The sequence below is a fragment of the Symphalangus syndactylus genome, chromosome 15 (assembly GCF_028878055.3).
Source record: "Symphalangus syndactylus isolate Jambi chromosome 15, NHGRI_mSymSyn1-v2.1_pri, whole genome shotgun sequence".
NCBI classification, from domain to species: domain Eukaryota; kingdom Metazoa; phylum Chordata; class Mammalia; order Primates; family Hylobatidae; genus Symphalangus; species Symphalangus syndactylus.
This window is the reverse complement of record NC_072437.2, coordinates 89,812,726-89,829,821: the sequence shown is the minus strand read 5'-3', so window position 1 is coordinate 89,829,821 and position 17,096 is coordinate 89,812,726. Positions and strand designations below refer to the sequence as shown.

Here is a 17,096-nt window from a genome sequence, read left to right as displayed (position 1 = left end):
CAAGATCGTGCCACTACACTCCTGGCTGACAGAGTGAGACTCTGTCTCAAAAAAAAAAAAAAAAAAAAAGCAGAAGCGGGCCATAGCAGCCTCCAACGTCTGGATGTTATCTTCACAGGTGGTAAAGATTTTTTATTGCTTATTTCCTATGTTCTTGATAACATGGGCTGAGAGGGAGCTAAAATTTGTACATGTGCTGTAAGTTGAAATATGTAAGTATATCACTGAAATGAGCAATTATGTGTATAAATTGAGTTTCCCCTCAATTGTCTTATTAAGTTATAAATCAATTTAAAATAGGCAAATAGAATAAAAATTTTTATCACACCAAAAAAGCCAGTTTACAAAGCAATGAATGACTCTTCCCCTCATCAGCTATGTGACAAGAAGTCACTAAACTTTTCTATATCTCAGCTTCTTTATTAATAAAATGAGAGGTGGGATTAGGTTACCTCCAAGGTTTTAACATTCTTTGATCTTATACAAATGCAAGTGAAGAAGCATTTTTATTTTTAATAACACTTTCCTCTTCAGATGGCCAAGTTATTGTGATTGAAGGCATTCCAGAAAAAAGGAAACAGTGGCGGCATGAAGCTCCAGGAACTTTAATGAGTGTTTTGGCAGCAGCACATCTAACGAGTAGCTCATTTTCTGCCGATGAAGGAGAATTTGGTATGTAGTTTATTTTTAACAACATAATCAGTCCCCTGAGGAATTTTGTCAAGATTTGCAAATGCCGAAAGGGGATAAAAATACCTTCAGCTGGGAGAGAGAATTGGGAGGGTGTCTAGCCTTTTCAGAAGCTGATTTGCTTTGTCCAATCCTATTCCAAATGCTACTAACAAAAGACATGAGCTTTCCAGGAGAGTGGTGTAATTTTCTTTAATGCAATCAGCTGACAACTGGTGAAAAGTTTAAGTAGGGCTAGTGGCTTTGTAGCTGATGATCTAGTATTGTTTTGCTCTACCTCAGTCAGTTTATTTCTGACAGCTATTCAGTGGACTCAAATTACTATCCCATGAACAATAAAAATACACCATAATATCATTTGTTTTTTTCCTCCAATTTTTAGCAAGATTCTGCTTTTGCTTACTTTAAGGCAGGAGTCCCCAACCCTTGGGCCACAGACCAGTACCAGTCTGTGGCCTGTTAGGAACCAGGCCACACAGCAGGAGGTGAGTGGTGGGCCAGGTGAGCATTACTGCCTGAGCTCTGCCTCCTGTCAGATCAGCAGCTGCATTCAGTTCTCACAGGAGCATGAACCCTATTGTGAACTGTGCATGTGAGAGATCTACCCTGTGTGCTCCTTATGAGAATCTAATGCCTGATGATCTGAGGTCCCCGAAACCACCCTCCTTCCCTGCCCCCATGGAAAAATTGTCTTCCATGAAACTGGTCCCTGGTGCCAAAAAGGTTGAGGACTGCTGCTTTAAGGGAAGCCAACTATCATTTTCTAAAATTTGAGGGGCCTGGGTGTAATGGCTCACACCTGTAATTCCAGGACTTTGGGAGGCCGAGGCAGGAGGATCTCTTGAGGCTAGGAGTTAGAGGATGCTGTGAACTATGATCACTGCTCTCCAGGCTGGCTGACAGAGCAAGAACTTGTCTCTAAAAATAAAAAATAAAGTTTGAGGGAAATCACATCATAATGAGGGTTTGGTCTTATATCAGGTATTCAAGTGTGAAGTGCTACAAGAAAAGCTACTGCAGGCAAGCAGGGATCCCAGGAGCATCTGCATGTGTGTGAGGTCTGGGACCTGGTATTGTGGTGAAGTGAGGTTGAACAGCAAGTAGAAAAACTAAGGTACTAGATATTCTTGGAGGCTGATAAATGTTTACAAAGTTAGGCTGGGCGCGGTGGCTCATGCCTGTAATCCCAGCACTTTGGGAGGCCGAGGCAGGCGGATCACCTGAGGTCAGGAGTTCAAGACCAGCCTGGCCAAACCTCGTCTTTACTAAAAATACAAAAATTAGCTGGGCATAGTGGCAGGTGCCTGTAATCCCAGCTACTTGGGAGGTTGAGGCAGGAGAAACGCTTGAACCCGGGAGGCGGAGGTTGCAGTGAGCCGAGATGGCACCATTGCACTCCAGCCTGGGGGACAAGAGTGGGACTTTGTCTCAAAAAAAAAAAAAAAGTTTACAAAGTTAATTATCACTACAAAAACATAGCAATTTTTAACTGTCAGTTGAGTCTCAACAATTAATGAATACACATTTTATAATATTTTGAAAGAGGCTTTCTAACAGAATTTTTTTTATGTGGAACAGGACATTTTACTAACACATCTAAATATCTTTGTTTCTCTGAAGTACAAAGCCAAAAGTTTAAGATTATAAACTCATAATTAGTCATTAATATCTTAGCATTATATGTTATGTAGAGATGATCTAGATAATGAATACCTATCATTTAATTTAGCTTAGCAAAACTTGAGGACAAAAAGTTACCAAAACATTTGAAAAACCTTAAGTAAACACATTATAAAACCTAATTATTATTAAAACTTCTACCTGGCCAACCTCATGCCTGTAATCCCAGCCCTTTGGGAGGCTGAGACAGGAGGATCACTTGAGCCCTGGAGTTCGAGGCTGCCATGAGCCATGATCATGCCACTGCACTCCAGTTAGTGTGATAGAGTGAGACTCCAACTCTAAACAAACAAACAAAAACCTCTTATTTCATTACATTTATTTATTCCTTCTTAACAACTGCATTTGGAAATTTTCAGGAAACATTGAACAAATCTAGCCATCATCTTAAGTTATTTATTTATTAATCATTTCTACAGTTTGTGAATGTTAGGCAGTCACCACCAAAGCAAAAGCCCTAAGGTTAATACATGGACGTTTTGCTGATCAAATGACACTGCTGCTTTCATTAAACCAACAAACTAGTCTTATTTACCAAAAATTTACCCAAGTTACAAGAATTAAAAGGCATTTGAGTGCATTTCTACTTTTCTGATAAAATATTTCATTTAAGCACTTACTTTTTCTTTAAGCCAATTAACTGTAGTGCTTTCATATATTTTGGTAGTGAAATATCAACCAAACACAAGTTCAGCTGCCCTCCGCTTGCAAAATTGAATAACAAGGACAAGGTGCAGTAGAAGAAAAGTGCCTTTATTTTTCAGCGCTAGCAATGGGGAGATGGTTCAGGCTCCTGCCTTAATAAAACCACTTCAGAATTCTCAGGCAAAATGCTAGGGCTTAAGAAGGGGAAGTTTGGTGTGGAGGGCATGTGGGGCGAGATGGTACAAGTCTACGTGACTTGTTCCAATGACTTATCTTGAGTTATTGCCCCATCTGGTGAATGGGCTGGTACCATCTTGGGTTTGTCTGGGTTGTAAATTAGCTGCAGCCTTCAAGTTCCTGGTGGGGGAGAATTTCATAGGCATCTGGATTGTCTCAAGATTCAGTCTCTGGAACTTCTAAGCAAACATAATTAGATAAGCCAGCAATGCAAGGAAGTGCTTGGTGGAAAGAAAGTCAAGATTATTATTTCATTACTAAAAAGTTAAAACAGAGGGCTGCAGGAGGAAAAAAAATTAAAAATAGGGCACTCAGTTACAAAATCACATACACATGATACATATAAACATACACACAGAAGCAGGTTTTATAGCTTCATAAGGCTTTCATTTGCCAGTTTTCAAATAATTTTTCCTCCAACTTTATTTTTTATTTTATTTATTTATTTTTGAGATGGAGTCTTTGTCACCCAGGTTGGAGTTTCGGCTCGATGCACCCTGTACCTCCCAGGTTCAAGCGATTCTCCTGCCTCAGCCTCTGGAGCAGCTGGGATTACAGGCGCGTGCCACTATGCCCAGCTAATTTTTGTATTTTTAGTACAGACAGGGTTTCACCATGTTGGCCAGGCTGGTTTCGAACTCCTGACCTCAAGGGATCCACCTGCCTCAGCCTCCCAAAGTGCTGGGATTACAGGCGTGAGCCACTGCACCCAGCCTGAGCCACTACATCCTCCAACTTTAGACTATCAGTCTCTTGATTACCTGTTCCATTGCCCTAAACAATTGTTAGCAAGCCAACCCTAAATTTGTACTTCTGAAAGGATGACTCTTAAGGGCACAGAACTTAGATCTAAACACTATTGTTTGCTGAAAACAAAAGGGCACAGTCAAGGTTTAGTCAAGACAAGATTGCCAGGAAAGGTGTCTGGAACAAAGTTAAGGTTTGTTATGTGAACTTTAAACCAATGCTTTTCTCATCTTAAAAATTTCTGGTGGCTTGGGTGTAGGGGGAGGCCTTACAAATGAAGATTTCCTTTATAGATATAAATTTTTTTTTTTTTTTTACCAAGAGTTTTAAAACAGGGCCTAATATTTAATATGTGAAAAGCAGGCAAAACTGGAAGGCAGTGCATCTAAATCTTTCAAAACAAGGATCTCACTTCTATATTCAATCCTGGGTCCCCCACAAAGAGGGAAACTTCATGAGACTGTGCTCCTTGCTGCAAATACATTCCCCTGAGGCTGGTGGGTAACCCAATGCCAGTCAAGCTACTCTGTGAGCAGCCCGTCCCCAACAGGAGTCTTATACCTTGGTGGTGAGTGTTCCCATAACCTCCAAGTGTTCAAACCTGTCTTTTAATCTAAATGCACAAAGAAGTAAGTAGCCCCATCCAGTAACAACCATGCACTGTGTGTACCCGAAATATCTGAGATAGGTCTCAATTTAGAAAGTTTATTTTGCCAAGGTGACAAATGCATCTGTGACACAGCCTCAGGAGGTCCTGACGACATGTGTCCAAGGTGGTCAGGATACAATTTGCTTTTATACATTTTAGGGAGCCATGAAACATCAATTACTATGTGTAAATTGTACATTGGTTCCGTCCAGGAAAGAGGCGGGGTCCAGGAAAGCAGGGCGGGGGCAGGGTGGGGGGAGGGCTTCCAGGTCATAGGTAGATAAGAGACAAAAGTTTGCATTCTTTTGAGTCCTTGATCAGCCTTTCACTGAATACACAATTTAGTCTGGCTCAGTGAATCTGCATTTTTACATAAACAATAGGGCAGAAGCACTCAGATATGCATTTTTCTCAGGTGAGCAGAGGGATGACTTTCTGTCCTGCACCTGTGAAGATCAGCTATCAGTTTACATTGCCAGGGTGAAATTCAACAGAACTGTTTTAGGGTAAAGATACTGAGGCCTACAAGGAACTTCCTTGTGGGCAAATTGTGAGGGAGGTATGTAGCTTTTTTATAATTGTAGCTATCTTATTTACGAATAAAATGGGAAGCAGGTTTGCCTGACGTAGTTTTCAGCTTTTCTGTTGTCTTAGTGATAAATTGGTCCCGAGATTTATTTTCCTTTCACAACTGCAGCCGCTGTCAGCCACTTCCAAAACTACAGCTTTTATCAGTGACTTGTCAGCCATTGCACATACAAAAATCAATTCTCTCTCACAGTACAATGTAATCCCTGGTACCCCAAAGTCAGATTGATCAAGTAACTTACTGCAAAAGACAGTAGAGCTTCAGATCTAAGAGGAACCTGCCCGTGACTCTTTGTACTCCACTAGGAGATAGACCAACCTAAGGAGGGATGAGTGGCACCTTTTCTGCATTCCTCGAGGGGTCTTAGAGTCATTAGAAGTCTCCTGCAGATTCCTCCACGTGTTACTGAAAATGGCAAAAGGAAGGAGGAGCAGAAGTGGAAGGAAATAGAAGAACAAGTCATATAAGAGCCAATATGGGGAGGTTTTTAAGCTACCTAAAAGGCCAGTGAGAAGTTGTACATTTTTCTCACAGAAGTCATGCCAAAAAGATAGGAAGCAACTGAAAAAAAAATTCTGGAAACAGCATCCAGAAGAAAAAGCAGAAAAGGCCTTTAAAAAATGTTTATAGCCTAAATATTAAACTTTTAATTAACCTGACTTCTGACCACAGAGTTCTAAAAAAAAAAAAAAAAAAAAAAAAGCCTCTGCCTTATAATTCATAATTCTTTGTGGTATGATTAAAAAACAAACACTAGGGCCAGGCACGGTGGCTCACACCTGTAATCCCAGCACTTTGGGAGGCTGAGGCAGGTGGATCGGGAGGTCAGGAGTTTGAGACCAGCCTGACCAACATAGTGAAACCCTGTTTCTACTAAAAATACAAAAATTTGCCAGGCGTGGTGGCCCATGCTTGTAATCCCAGCTACTCAGGAGGCTGAGGCAGGAGAATCGCTTGAACCTGGGAGACAGAGGTTGCAGTGAGCCGAGATTGTGCCACTGCACTCCAGTCCGGGTGACAGAATGAGACTCCATCTCAAAATAAAACAAAACAAAACAAAAAAAACCCCAACCAAACAAACAAATAAAAACAAAACTTTCCAAATCTCTTATTGGATTTCAACCAGGACAAAAATAAAATAGATGTCCCATTCAGTTTGTCTGGTTCTGAAACTAGCTCTTTTTTTCCCAATTGTGCCCACAAAATGAATTAATTTAGACATTTGAAAGGATCTCATTTTGGCTGCTGCTGCTTTTGACCGTCCTGGGTTAGGTGGGTTCTGTTTCCTAGATATTTACAAGAGGACACCCCATAAATGTTATACATAAGTCCGGCTGGTGTTTTACTAACTGGAATTGGTCACAAATGAAAAACCAACCTACAATCTCAAACAATAGAAAACAGCTGCAATCTTAAAAGCACTCTATGTAAAAAGAGACCACTGGTGCTACCCTGTCAATCCTTTGATTCAAACTTTGTCTCTTCAGGCAGAGATGAAAAACCTTGACCCCAGCCTTCTGCTGTGAAACAGAGGAAGAAAAAAGGCAATTTTCTGCAGAGGTCTTTACCCAAATCTCCTGTCCAAAAGACAGAGACCAAAGCCCTTACTAAGAGAGAATTTGAAAAGTATCCCAAATAAAGTCTAGACTTTCAACCAGAGTAGGAGGGCTGAATTCAGGAGAACTCACCTGAAGCACCTGATAGGACTTTTTACTTTTTAAAAAATTGTGTGGGTACATAATAGGTGTATATATTTATGGGGTATGTTTTGATACAGGCATGCAATATGAAACAAGCACATCATGAAGAATGAGGTATCCATCCCCTCAAGAATTTATCTGTTGAGTTGCAGACAATCCAGTTATACTCTAAAATGTACAGTTAAGTTTTAATTAACTATAGTCACCCTGTTGTGATAGCAAATAGTAGGTCTAATTTATTCTATTTTTTTGTACCCATTAACCATCCTTACCTCTCCCCTATTCCCCCACTACTCTTTTCAGTTTCTGGTAACTATTCTATTCTCTATGTCATGAGGTCAATTGTTTTGATTTTTGGGTGCCACAAATAAGTGGGAACATGTGATGTATGTCTTTCTGTGCCTGGCTTATTTCACTTAATACAATGATCTCCAGTTCCATCCATGTTGCAAATGACTGGATCTCATTCTTTTTTATGGTCGAATAGTACTCCACTGTGTATATGCACCACATTTTCTTTATCCATTCATTGGTTGATGGACACTTAGGTTGCTTTGAAATCTTAGCTATTGTAAATAGTGCTGCAACAAACATAGGAGTGCAGCTATCTCTTTGATATACTGCTTTCCTTTCTTTTGAGTATATACCCATCAGTGGGACTGCTGAATCATATGGTAGCTCTATTTTTAGTTTGTTTGGGAACCTCCAAACTGTTCTCCATAGTAGTTATACTAATTTACATTCCTACCCATAGCGTACAAGGGTTCTGAGGTGATTGGATCATGGGGGTGGTTTCTCATGGTTTAGCACCATCCCCCTAGTGCTGTTCTTGTGATAAAGTTCTCATGAGATCTGGTTGTTTACAACTGTGTGGCACCCCCACCCCCTTCCTTTTGCTCTGGTCATGTGAGACATGCCTGTTTCCCTTTTGCCATCTGCCATGATTATAAGTTTCTGGAGGCCTCCCCAGAAGCCAAGCAGATGGCCAGCATCATGTTTTCTCTACAGCCTGTGGAACTGAGAGCCAATGAAACCTATTTTCTCTTTAAAATACTCAGGCTCTAGCAGTTTGAAATTGGACTAATACAGAAAATTGGTACTGAGAATGGGGCATTGCTATAAAGATACCTGAAAATGTGGAAGCAGCTTTGGAACTGGGTAACAGGCGGAGATTGGAATAGTTTGGCGGGCTCGGAAGAATACAGGAAGATGAGGGAAAGTTTGGAACTTCCTAGAGACTTGTTAAATTGTGACCAAAACACTGATGGTGATATGGACAATGAAGTCCAGGTTGAGGAGGTCTCAGATGGAAATGAGGAACTTATTGGGCACTGGAATAAAGGTCACTTTTGTTATGCTTTAGCAAAGAGGTTGGATAGTGCCCCTTCCCTAGGGATTTGTGGAACTGTTAACTTGAGAGAGATGATTTAGGGTATCTGGTGAAAGAAATTTCTAAGCAGCAAAGTGTTCAAGATGTGGCCTGGCTGCTTCTAACAGCCTATGTATGCTCATATGTGTGAGCAAAGAAATGATCTGAAACTGGAACTTATATTTAAAAGGGAAGCAGAGGCTGGGTGTGGTGGCTCATGCCTGTAATCCCAGCACTTTGGGAGGCCAAGGCGGGCCGATCACCTGAGGTCAGGAGTTTGAGACCAGCCTGGCCAACATGGCAAAACCCCATCTCTACTAAAAATACAAAAATTAGCTGGGTGTGGTGGTGTGCACCTGTACCCTCAGCTACTTGGGAGGCTGAGGTGGGAGGATCAGGTGAACCTGAGAGGCAGAGGTTGCAGTGAGCCGAGATCGCACCACTGCACTCCAGCCTGGACAACGGAGTGAGACTCTGTCTCAAAAAAAAAAATGTAGAGGGTAAATTTATGTTATCTGTTTTTTACCATGTGATAAATACATATTTAGTCTCTGTTTCTAGTTCCTAGGACACAGCTCCTAAAGCCCTTGGAATCTTTGAAGTAGTAAGAGTGTCTTTTGCAGGCCAAGGAGATGACTGGTGGTTGGGGGCCCTTGATAGCTTCAGGATGGGGGCTGGTCATCAGAAGGACCAAGGCAGGATTAAGATTGGAACTTTCAGCCTCCTTCCCCTATCTCCAGGGGGACAGAGGGGCCGGAGACTGAGTTCAATCACCAATGGCCAATGATTTGACCAACCATTCCCATGTAATGAAACCTCTATAAAAACCCCTATATGGCAGAGTTTGGAGAGCTTCTGGGTTGGTGTGCACATCATGTGGTAGGAAGGTGGTATACCACAAACTCCACAGGGACAGAAGCCCCTGTGCTTTGGACCCTTTGCCCAATGTACCTTTGCATCTGGCTTTTCATTTGTATTTTTAATAATAAACTAATGATAGTATTTTCTAGGGTTCTGTGAACCATCCTAGTAGACTGTTAACCTGAGGAGGAGTTGTGAAAATCCCCGATCATGTAGCCAATGCAGACAGAAGTGTGGGTAACTTGGAGACTTGCTACTTGAGACTGGCCTCTGAAGTGAGAACAGTCTTCTGAGACCGAGCCCTTCTTTAACCTTTAACCCTTGGAGTTCTGTGTAGTTAGTGCTGGAATTGAATTTAATTGTAGGACACCCAGTTGGTGTCAGAGAATTGGTTGATGTGAGTGAAGCAGCATTGTTGTCTGGGATAAATACCCGAAATTCATTGTCTCACGGCCATGGAAAACTAGGACGCAGACAGACCCCTGAGTGAGGTTAAAAGCAGATGTTTACTAGGTGAAAGAAAGAGAAAAGCTCTCTGCTAGAGAGAGGAGCCCTGGAGAACATGGGTTGCTGCTTCCACCGTGAAATGTGTTTTTATAGATGAGTTTGAGGGGGCGATGTCTGATTTACATAGGGCATGAAAGATTAGTTGAACCAGGTGTGCCATTTACATAGCATTTGAAGAAGACGGCCACCCTACCCTAATCTTTTATTATGCAAATGGGTTCTTTACCTGGCTGGTGCCATGTTGCTTGGTTTTTCACTGTACATGTGGTGACAAAGAAAAGGGAAGATGGAGCCTCCATGTTGAACATATCTGGCTTTAAGGTAGCCCTTTTCCACTGGCACAACTGCCAGCATTCACGCATGCAAGCTTCCAACTTGCTTATCTATGTCTGCAGCTCGATTTTTCAGGCTGCTCTTTGTTAGAAAAGAAATGGTTTGGGGGCTGCTTTTTGTTAAAAGAGAAATTCTGCTGAGGACTCTGTTGCCCTTACTATCAGTCTAAATAATTGCTTTTTATCTCCTGTATATGGGGGAAAAATCTGGACATATTTAGTGTCACAAGTGTTGTGAGTGAAAACAGTTCAGATACAGAAAAAATAAAATTAAATTAAAATTTAAAATGGACATCAGGGACTCAAAAAGTAATTCAGGAGTCCCTGATTGTCTCATGAATGGTTTCATTATGGTGTTTTTGTTTGAATCAGGATCCAAAAAAGTTAGATATGTCCAAAAAAAGTAATTCATAGGAGGAGTTAGACTGGATATGAAGAATTTTAGTTATATTGTATCCAGTTTATTTCACTTATATTTTTCTTATGAATGTGCAAGAGTGATATAGGATTAAGAATGTATACTGAGAAGAGTCTAAAAGCATTCTTATACTAATCTATAAAATATAAATCAATGATTTATATTTAGGGAATATAAATTCTAAAGGCTAAGAAAACATGTCATTTCATTGGGAACATTTTATTTGTGATTGATATATGAAATAAAAGCACATCTTATAATTGTAGAATCTTAGAGTAGTTGAGGGGGTGCTGCATTGCTATAAAGAAATGAAATACTGATCAGCCTCACCAACGTGGTGAAACCCCATCTCTACTAAAAATACCAAAATTAGCTAGGCGTGGTGGCATGTGCCTGTAATCCCAGCTAGTCAGGAGGCTTAGGCAGGAGAATCGCTTGAACCTGGGAGGCGGAGGTTGCAGTGAGCCGAGATCGCGCCATTGCACTCCAGCCTGGGTGACAAAGCCAGACTCTGTCTCAAAAAAAAAGGAAAAAAGAAATGAAATATTGTGTTGTGCTATCTTCAGTCTAGTCCTTTTCCCAAGAGGAAAAAAAAAGCACATTTTAAGTAAAAAAAAAAACCTGCAAAAAAAAAAAGATGAAGGTGTGTGTGTGCTTCGGGTTTTCCCTACAGGCATTCATGATGAAGCCTAACCATAGTGGGAGACTCAGGTTATAGAAACAGTGGAGAATAAGAGTGGTCCAACTGTGGTAAATCTTTTTTTTACAGAAAGATTTTCTTAGTTTTTCTAATACAATGAAAGCATCTACCCCAAAAGTGGAGGTGTTTTGTCTCTTCCTCTCTGATCCTTATTCCTGTCACTTTTTCTTGTCCGGTTGTGTTATCATCCCTTTCTTATTCTCTGTTTTGATGGAAATGGCTAAAAGGTTTACCATTATGTTGATGTTCACTGTCAGGTTTTTGGTAATTGCCCCTCATTGGGTATATAGGCTGGGATGCTTTCTTATCTTTCTCTGTCATTTCTTTAGCAATGGGAACATTAAAACAATGGCTACCCAAAGAAGATGATGAAGGGAAGGTAGAAATGGTCTCTGGCATTGAAGTAGATGAGGAACAACTAGAACCAAGATCTGATGATGATGATACGTAAGTAGATCATTTGCCAATACCTAAGTGAAGCACTGGTACAAAGTGAAAATGCTGCAGTTGAGACATTCAAAATAGCCAGCTGAGACCTAGCTACAAAGATCAAGTTTTACAATGCACGGGTTTGGTTCTGGGCTCTTCATTCTTCTCCAATGGCATCATTTTCTACATTTGCATCAGTGATATTCTGTCTTAACTTCTATGGCTTCCGTCGTACCTCCTGATAACTGGTGGGGCTAGTCCTCACACGTTGTGCTAGTCTTAACAGCATTTTCTTCAAAATTAACTATCGTTGCCTGTTCCTTATCGTACACAGTATATCAAGCTTGTCCAAGCCACAGCCCAGGACAGCTTTGAATGTGGCCCAACACAAGTTTGTAAACTTTCTTAAAACATTATGAGGATTTTTTGCAATTTTTTTTTTTTTTTTTTTAGCTCATCAGCTGTCGTTAGTGTTAGTGTATTTTATGTGTGGCCCAAGACAATTCTTCCAGTGTGCCAGGGAAGCCAAAAGATTGGACACCCCCGTTGTACCTCTTTGCATTCTCTTACAAAGTATGAGAAACATTGTTGGGATTTTGGCGGGAATGACATTTTATTTATTGATTAAATTATGGGAATTGGCATATTTGGGATTATGAATCTTTTAAAATTATTATTGTTATTATTATTATTTGAGACAGTCTCACTCTGTTGACTAGGCTGGAGTGTGGTGGCACAATCACAGCTCACTGCAGCCTTGAATTCCTGGGCTCAAGCAATCCTCCCACCTCAGCCTCCCAAGTAGCTGGAACCACAGGCACATGCCACTATGCCCAGCTAATCTTTTTTATTTTTTGTAGACCTGAAGTCTTGTTATGTTGTGCAGGCTGGTCTTGAACTCGCAGCTTCAAGTTGTCGTCCCACCTTGGCCACCCAAAGTGCTGGGGTTACAGGTGTGAGCCACTGCACTTGGCCTAAAAATTATTTTTAATTGGCAAATAGTATTAATATATACTTACGATATACAACATGATGTTTTGAAATATGTACACATTGTGGAATAGCTAAATCAAGCTAATAAATATATGCATTACCTCACATGCTTATCATTTATTTATGGTGAGAGCACTTAAAATCTATTCTCAGCAATTTTCAAGTATACAATAAATTGTTATTAACTGTAGTCACCATGCTGTACCATAGATCTTCTGAAATTATTCCACCTATCTAAGTGAAATTTTCTACTCTTTGACCAACATCTCCTGGCTTTCCCTTCCACCTTCTCCCACCCCCAGCCCCTAGAAACCACCATTCTCCTCTCTGCTTCTATGAGTTTGATTGTTTTCAATTCCACATGTTAGTGAGCTCATACAGCATTTGTCTTTCTGTGTCTGGCTTATTTCACTTGGCAGAATGCCCTCTAGGTTCATTCATGTTGTCACAAATGCCAGAATTTCCTTCTTTTTAAAGGCTGAATAGTATTCCATCCTGTATATATACCACATTTTCTTTATCCATTCATGCATTGATGTGATTATGAATCTTAACATCCATAAATATAGTATAGCTCTCTATGTCTCTCTTTTCTTTGTATTTTTAAGTATTTTTATAATTTTGTTTATGGCATAGGTACCACTTAATTTTGTTGTTGTTGGTATTTTAAATGGGATTTTTTTGTATTTTAATTTTATTTTTTTATAGAGATGGGGTCTCACAGTGTTGCCCAGGCTGGTCTCAAACTCCTGGGCTCAAGTGATCCTCCCGTCTCAGCCTCCCAGAATGCTAGGATTGTAGGCGTGAGCCACTGTGCCTGCCTAATTTTATTTTTTAATTGAAAAATTTTGATTTTACATATTCATAGGGTACACAGTGATGTTTCAATACATATGAAGTATAGCAGTCAGTTCAGGGTAATTAGCATATCCATCATCTCAAACATTTATTGTTTCTGTGTGTTGGCAGCATTTAATATCCTCCTCCTAGTGATTTAAAACTATATACCATATTACTATTAACTATAGTCATCCTACAGTGGTATAGAACACTAGAATTTATTCCTCTTATCTAGCTGTAATTTTCTGTCCTTTAACAAATCTCTCCCTCTTTTCCTCTTGTGTTTTCAAATTCGCTACTGCTAATGTATAGAACACCACTGATGTATCCTGTAACTTTACTAAACTCTCTTATTAGTTCTAAATTGTGGAGTCCTTTGAATTTTTAAAATTTTATTATAATTTACTTAACATTTGTTTTGAGACAGGGTCTTTCTCTGTTGCCCAGGCTGGAGTGTGGCAGCATGATCATATTCACTGCAGCCTTGAACTCCTGGGCTCAAGTGATCCTCTTGCCTCAGGCTCCAGAATAGCTGAGACTACAGGTGTAGCATGCCACCATGGCCGGCTAATTTTTTTGTTTTTTGTAGAGATGGGGTCTTGCTATGTTGCCCAGGCTCATCTTGAACTCCTGGCCTCAAGTGATCCTCCCACCTGGGCCTCCCATAAAGTAAACTGTGAGCCAAATGCTGGGATTACAGCATGAGCCACTGCACTTGGCCCATAATTTACTTTGAAAATACGTCCCCAATTTTTTAAGTAGACCCTTTTCAGTCTTCCTACTACCTACCTCTTTACATCAGCTACACAGTCCTCCTCCCTACAGTCAACCAATCTAATCTGCTTCTTGTGTATACTTCTCCAGAGGAATTCCATACAAATATAAGCAAAAATATATTTCTTGTGTAAATGTGTCTTTTTATATAAATGGTTCCATAGTGCACTGTCCTGTAATTTGCTTTTTTTTTCATTTAACAGTATTATGTTGAATACATATTATTGTTTCAAAAACTAGTATGTGTATAGTTTAAATTTCCAGAACAAAAAGTATTGGGTCAAAGAGCATGTACACTTGTAAATTGGATATCATAAAATTGTCCTTCACAGAGGTTACATCTATTAACATCAGTGTCTAGAAGTGCCTATTTCCCCATTCTCTTGCTCAGTGTGTTGTCAGATTTTTGGATTATTGCATAATTGATAGGTTAAAAAAAAGTCAGTTCATGATAGTTTTAATTAGCATTTCTTTTATGAGTGAGGTTATCTTTCCATATGCTAAAGAGCCATCTTTATTTCCTCTTTCAGGAAAATTCGTTCATGGGCCATTTTTAAAATTTAGGTATTAACATTGTATTGATTTGGGAACTTTCTGCACTTCAGGGAAATTAGTCTTTTATCTGTAACATGATTCAAAAATATTTTCCTTGGTTTTTGCCTTTTATTTTGTTTATGGTGACTTGTGCCATGTTATTTTTGTTTAGTTAGATTAGTTAGATTTATCAATTATTTTATAAAATAAAGATTCTATGATTTTTTTTTTTTTTTTTTTTTGAGACAGGGTGTCCGTCTATCACCCAGGTTGGAGTGCAGTGGCGTGATCGCACCTCACTGCGCCTCGACCTCCTGGGCTCAATCTAACTTCCCACTTCAGCCTGCTGAGTAGCTGGGACTAAAGGCACGTGCCTGACTAATTATTTTATTTTTTATTTTTTGTAGAGATGAGGTTTCACCATATTGCCCAGACTGGTCTTAAACTCTTTCTTCTTCTTCTTCTTTTTTTTTTTTTTTTAAATATACAGGATCTTGCTTTGTTCCCCAGGCTGGAATGCAGTGGCCCGATCATGGCTCACTGTAACCTTGAATTCCTGGGCTCAAGTGATCCTCCTGCCTCTCAGCCTCCGGAGTGGCTGGGAGTATAGGCATGCACCACCATGCCCAGCTCATTTTTTTTTTTTTTTTTTTTTTTTAGAGACAGGGTCTTGCTGTGTTGCCCAGGCTGGTCTTGAACTCCTAGACTCAAGTGATTTTCATGCCTTGGCCCCCCAAGGGGTTAGGATTACAGGCATGAGCCACTGTGCCTTGTCAATCCCAGGATTTTAAAAATATATTTATTATTTAATTTTCTCTATAGTAAAATATTTTATTCATCTTTAACTTTATTCATATTACACTACAAAGTGTGGATCCAACTTTTTTTTTTTTTTTTTGAGATGGAGTCTCACTCTGTCGCCCAGACTGGAGTGTAGTGGCATGATCTCAGCTCACTGCAACCTCCACCTTCTGAGTTCAAGCGATTCTCCTGTCTCAGCCTCCTGAGTAGCTGGGATTACAGGCACACGCAACCATGGCTGGCTAAGTTTTGTATTTTTAATGGAGATGGGATTTCACCACGTTGTTCAGGCTGGTCTCAAACCCCTGACCTCGTGATCCACCCGCCTTAGCCTCCTGAAGTGCTGGGATTACAGGCGTGAGCCACTGTGCAGGTCCCAACTTTTTTTTTTTTTTGAGACAGAGTCTTGCTCTGTCGCCCAGGCTGGAGTGCAGTGGTGCAATCTCGGCTCACTGCAAGCTCCACCTCCCAGGTTCACGCCATTCTCCTGCCTCAGCCTCCCGAGTAGCTGGGATGACAGGCGCCCGCCACCATGCCCGGCTAATTTTTTGTATTTTTAGTAGAGACGGGGTTTCACGGTGTTAGCCAGGATGGTCTCGATCTCCTGACCTCGTGATCCACTCGCCTCGCCTCCCAAAGTGCTGGGATTACAGGCATGAGCCACCGTGCCCGGCCCCCAACTTTTTTTTTTCCCCAAATAACTCCTCACTTATTCCAGCACCATTTACTTAAAAAGGTTTTTGATTTTGGCCGGACGCGGTGGCTCACGTCTGTAATCCCAGCACTTTGGGAGGCCGAGGAGGGCGGATCACAAGGTCAGGAGATTGAGACCATCCTGGCTAACACGGTGAAACCCCATCTCTACTAAAAATACAAAAAATTAGCCGGGCGTGGTGGCGGACGCCTGTCGTCCCAGCTACTCGGCAGGCTGAGGCAGGAGTATGGCGTGAACCGGGGAGGCAGAGCTTGCAGTGAGCCGAGATCACACCACTGTACTCCAGCCTGGGCGACAGAGAGACTCCGTCTCAAAAAAAAAAAAAAAAGATTTTTTTATTCTAATTTGAAATGCTACTGTTATGGTATGTTTTTATACATATTTGCATTCAATTCCTATTCATTCTAGTCTAATTATTGATTTATAAACACATTGTTTATAATATAGTTTATTATTTTGGGGGCTAGGTCCGCTAAATACTCTTCTTCAGAATTTTCAGGCTTCTTTTGCTTATTTTTCCATATGGACATTAGAATCACCTTGTCTAGCAAAGGAAGGAGGAAAAGAAGGAGTTTTCTTAGCCTCCTTGGCAGCAGAATTTTGGAATCCAAAGGCCTCTTTTCGTTTCATACTGTGTCCTTTTCAGTCCAACCTGGTTATGCTTCTGTATATATATTTCTTTCAAAAATCTTAGAGGTCTCTGCAACTCTTATTGGGAGTCACTTCGTTAGATAACAGCCAGACCCACAAATCTTTTTGATATAGGCCCTTCTCTATCTTGGGCTTTGGCTTAGACTACAGAGAAACAACACCCTTAAATTGCCTAGAAAGCCTGTTTGAGAATAATTTTGAGACTTATTCATGTTGTTGTATATATTGATAGTTC

The 17,096-nt window shown here is 40.5% G+C and overlaps 1 protein-coding gene across 12 annotated transcripts in view; it reads left to right on the top strand.

Annotated features, from left to right (window-relative positions):
• The window catches only part of NEK5 (NIMA related kinase 5), a 105,146-nt gene that overhangs the window by 64,246 nt on the left and 23,804 nt on the right, over window positions 1-17,096 (top strand). For 10 of the 12 annotated variants that reach the window (XM_063619216.1, XM_063619212.1, XM_063619218.1 and 7 more), the window contains 2 exons: window positions 535-672; window positions 11,454-11,571. In XM_063619216.1, coding sequence (XP_063475286.1) covers window positions 535-672; window positions 11,454-11,571 — 256 coding nt within the window. The remainder of the gene's footprint in view (window positions 1-534; window positions 673-11,453; window positions 11,572-17,096) is intronic. The other 2 variants (XM_063619220.1, XM_063619217.1) reach the window with 1 other exon arrangement.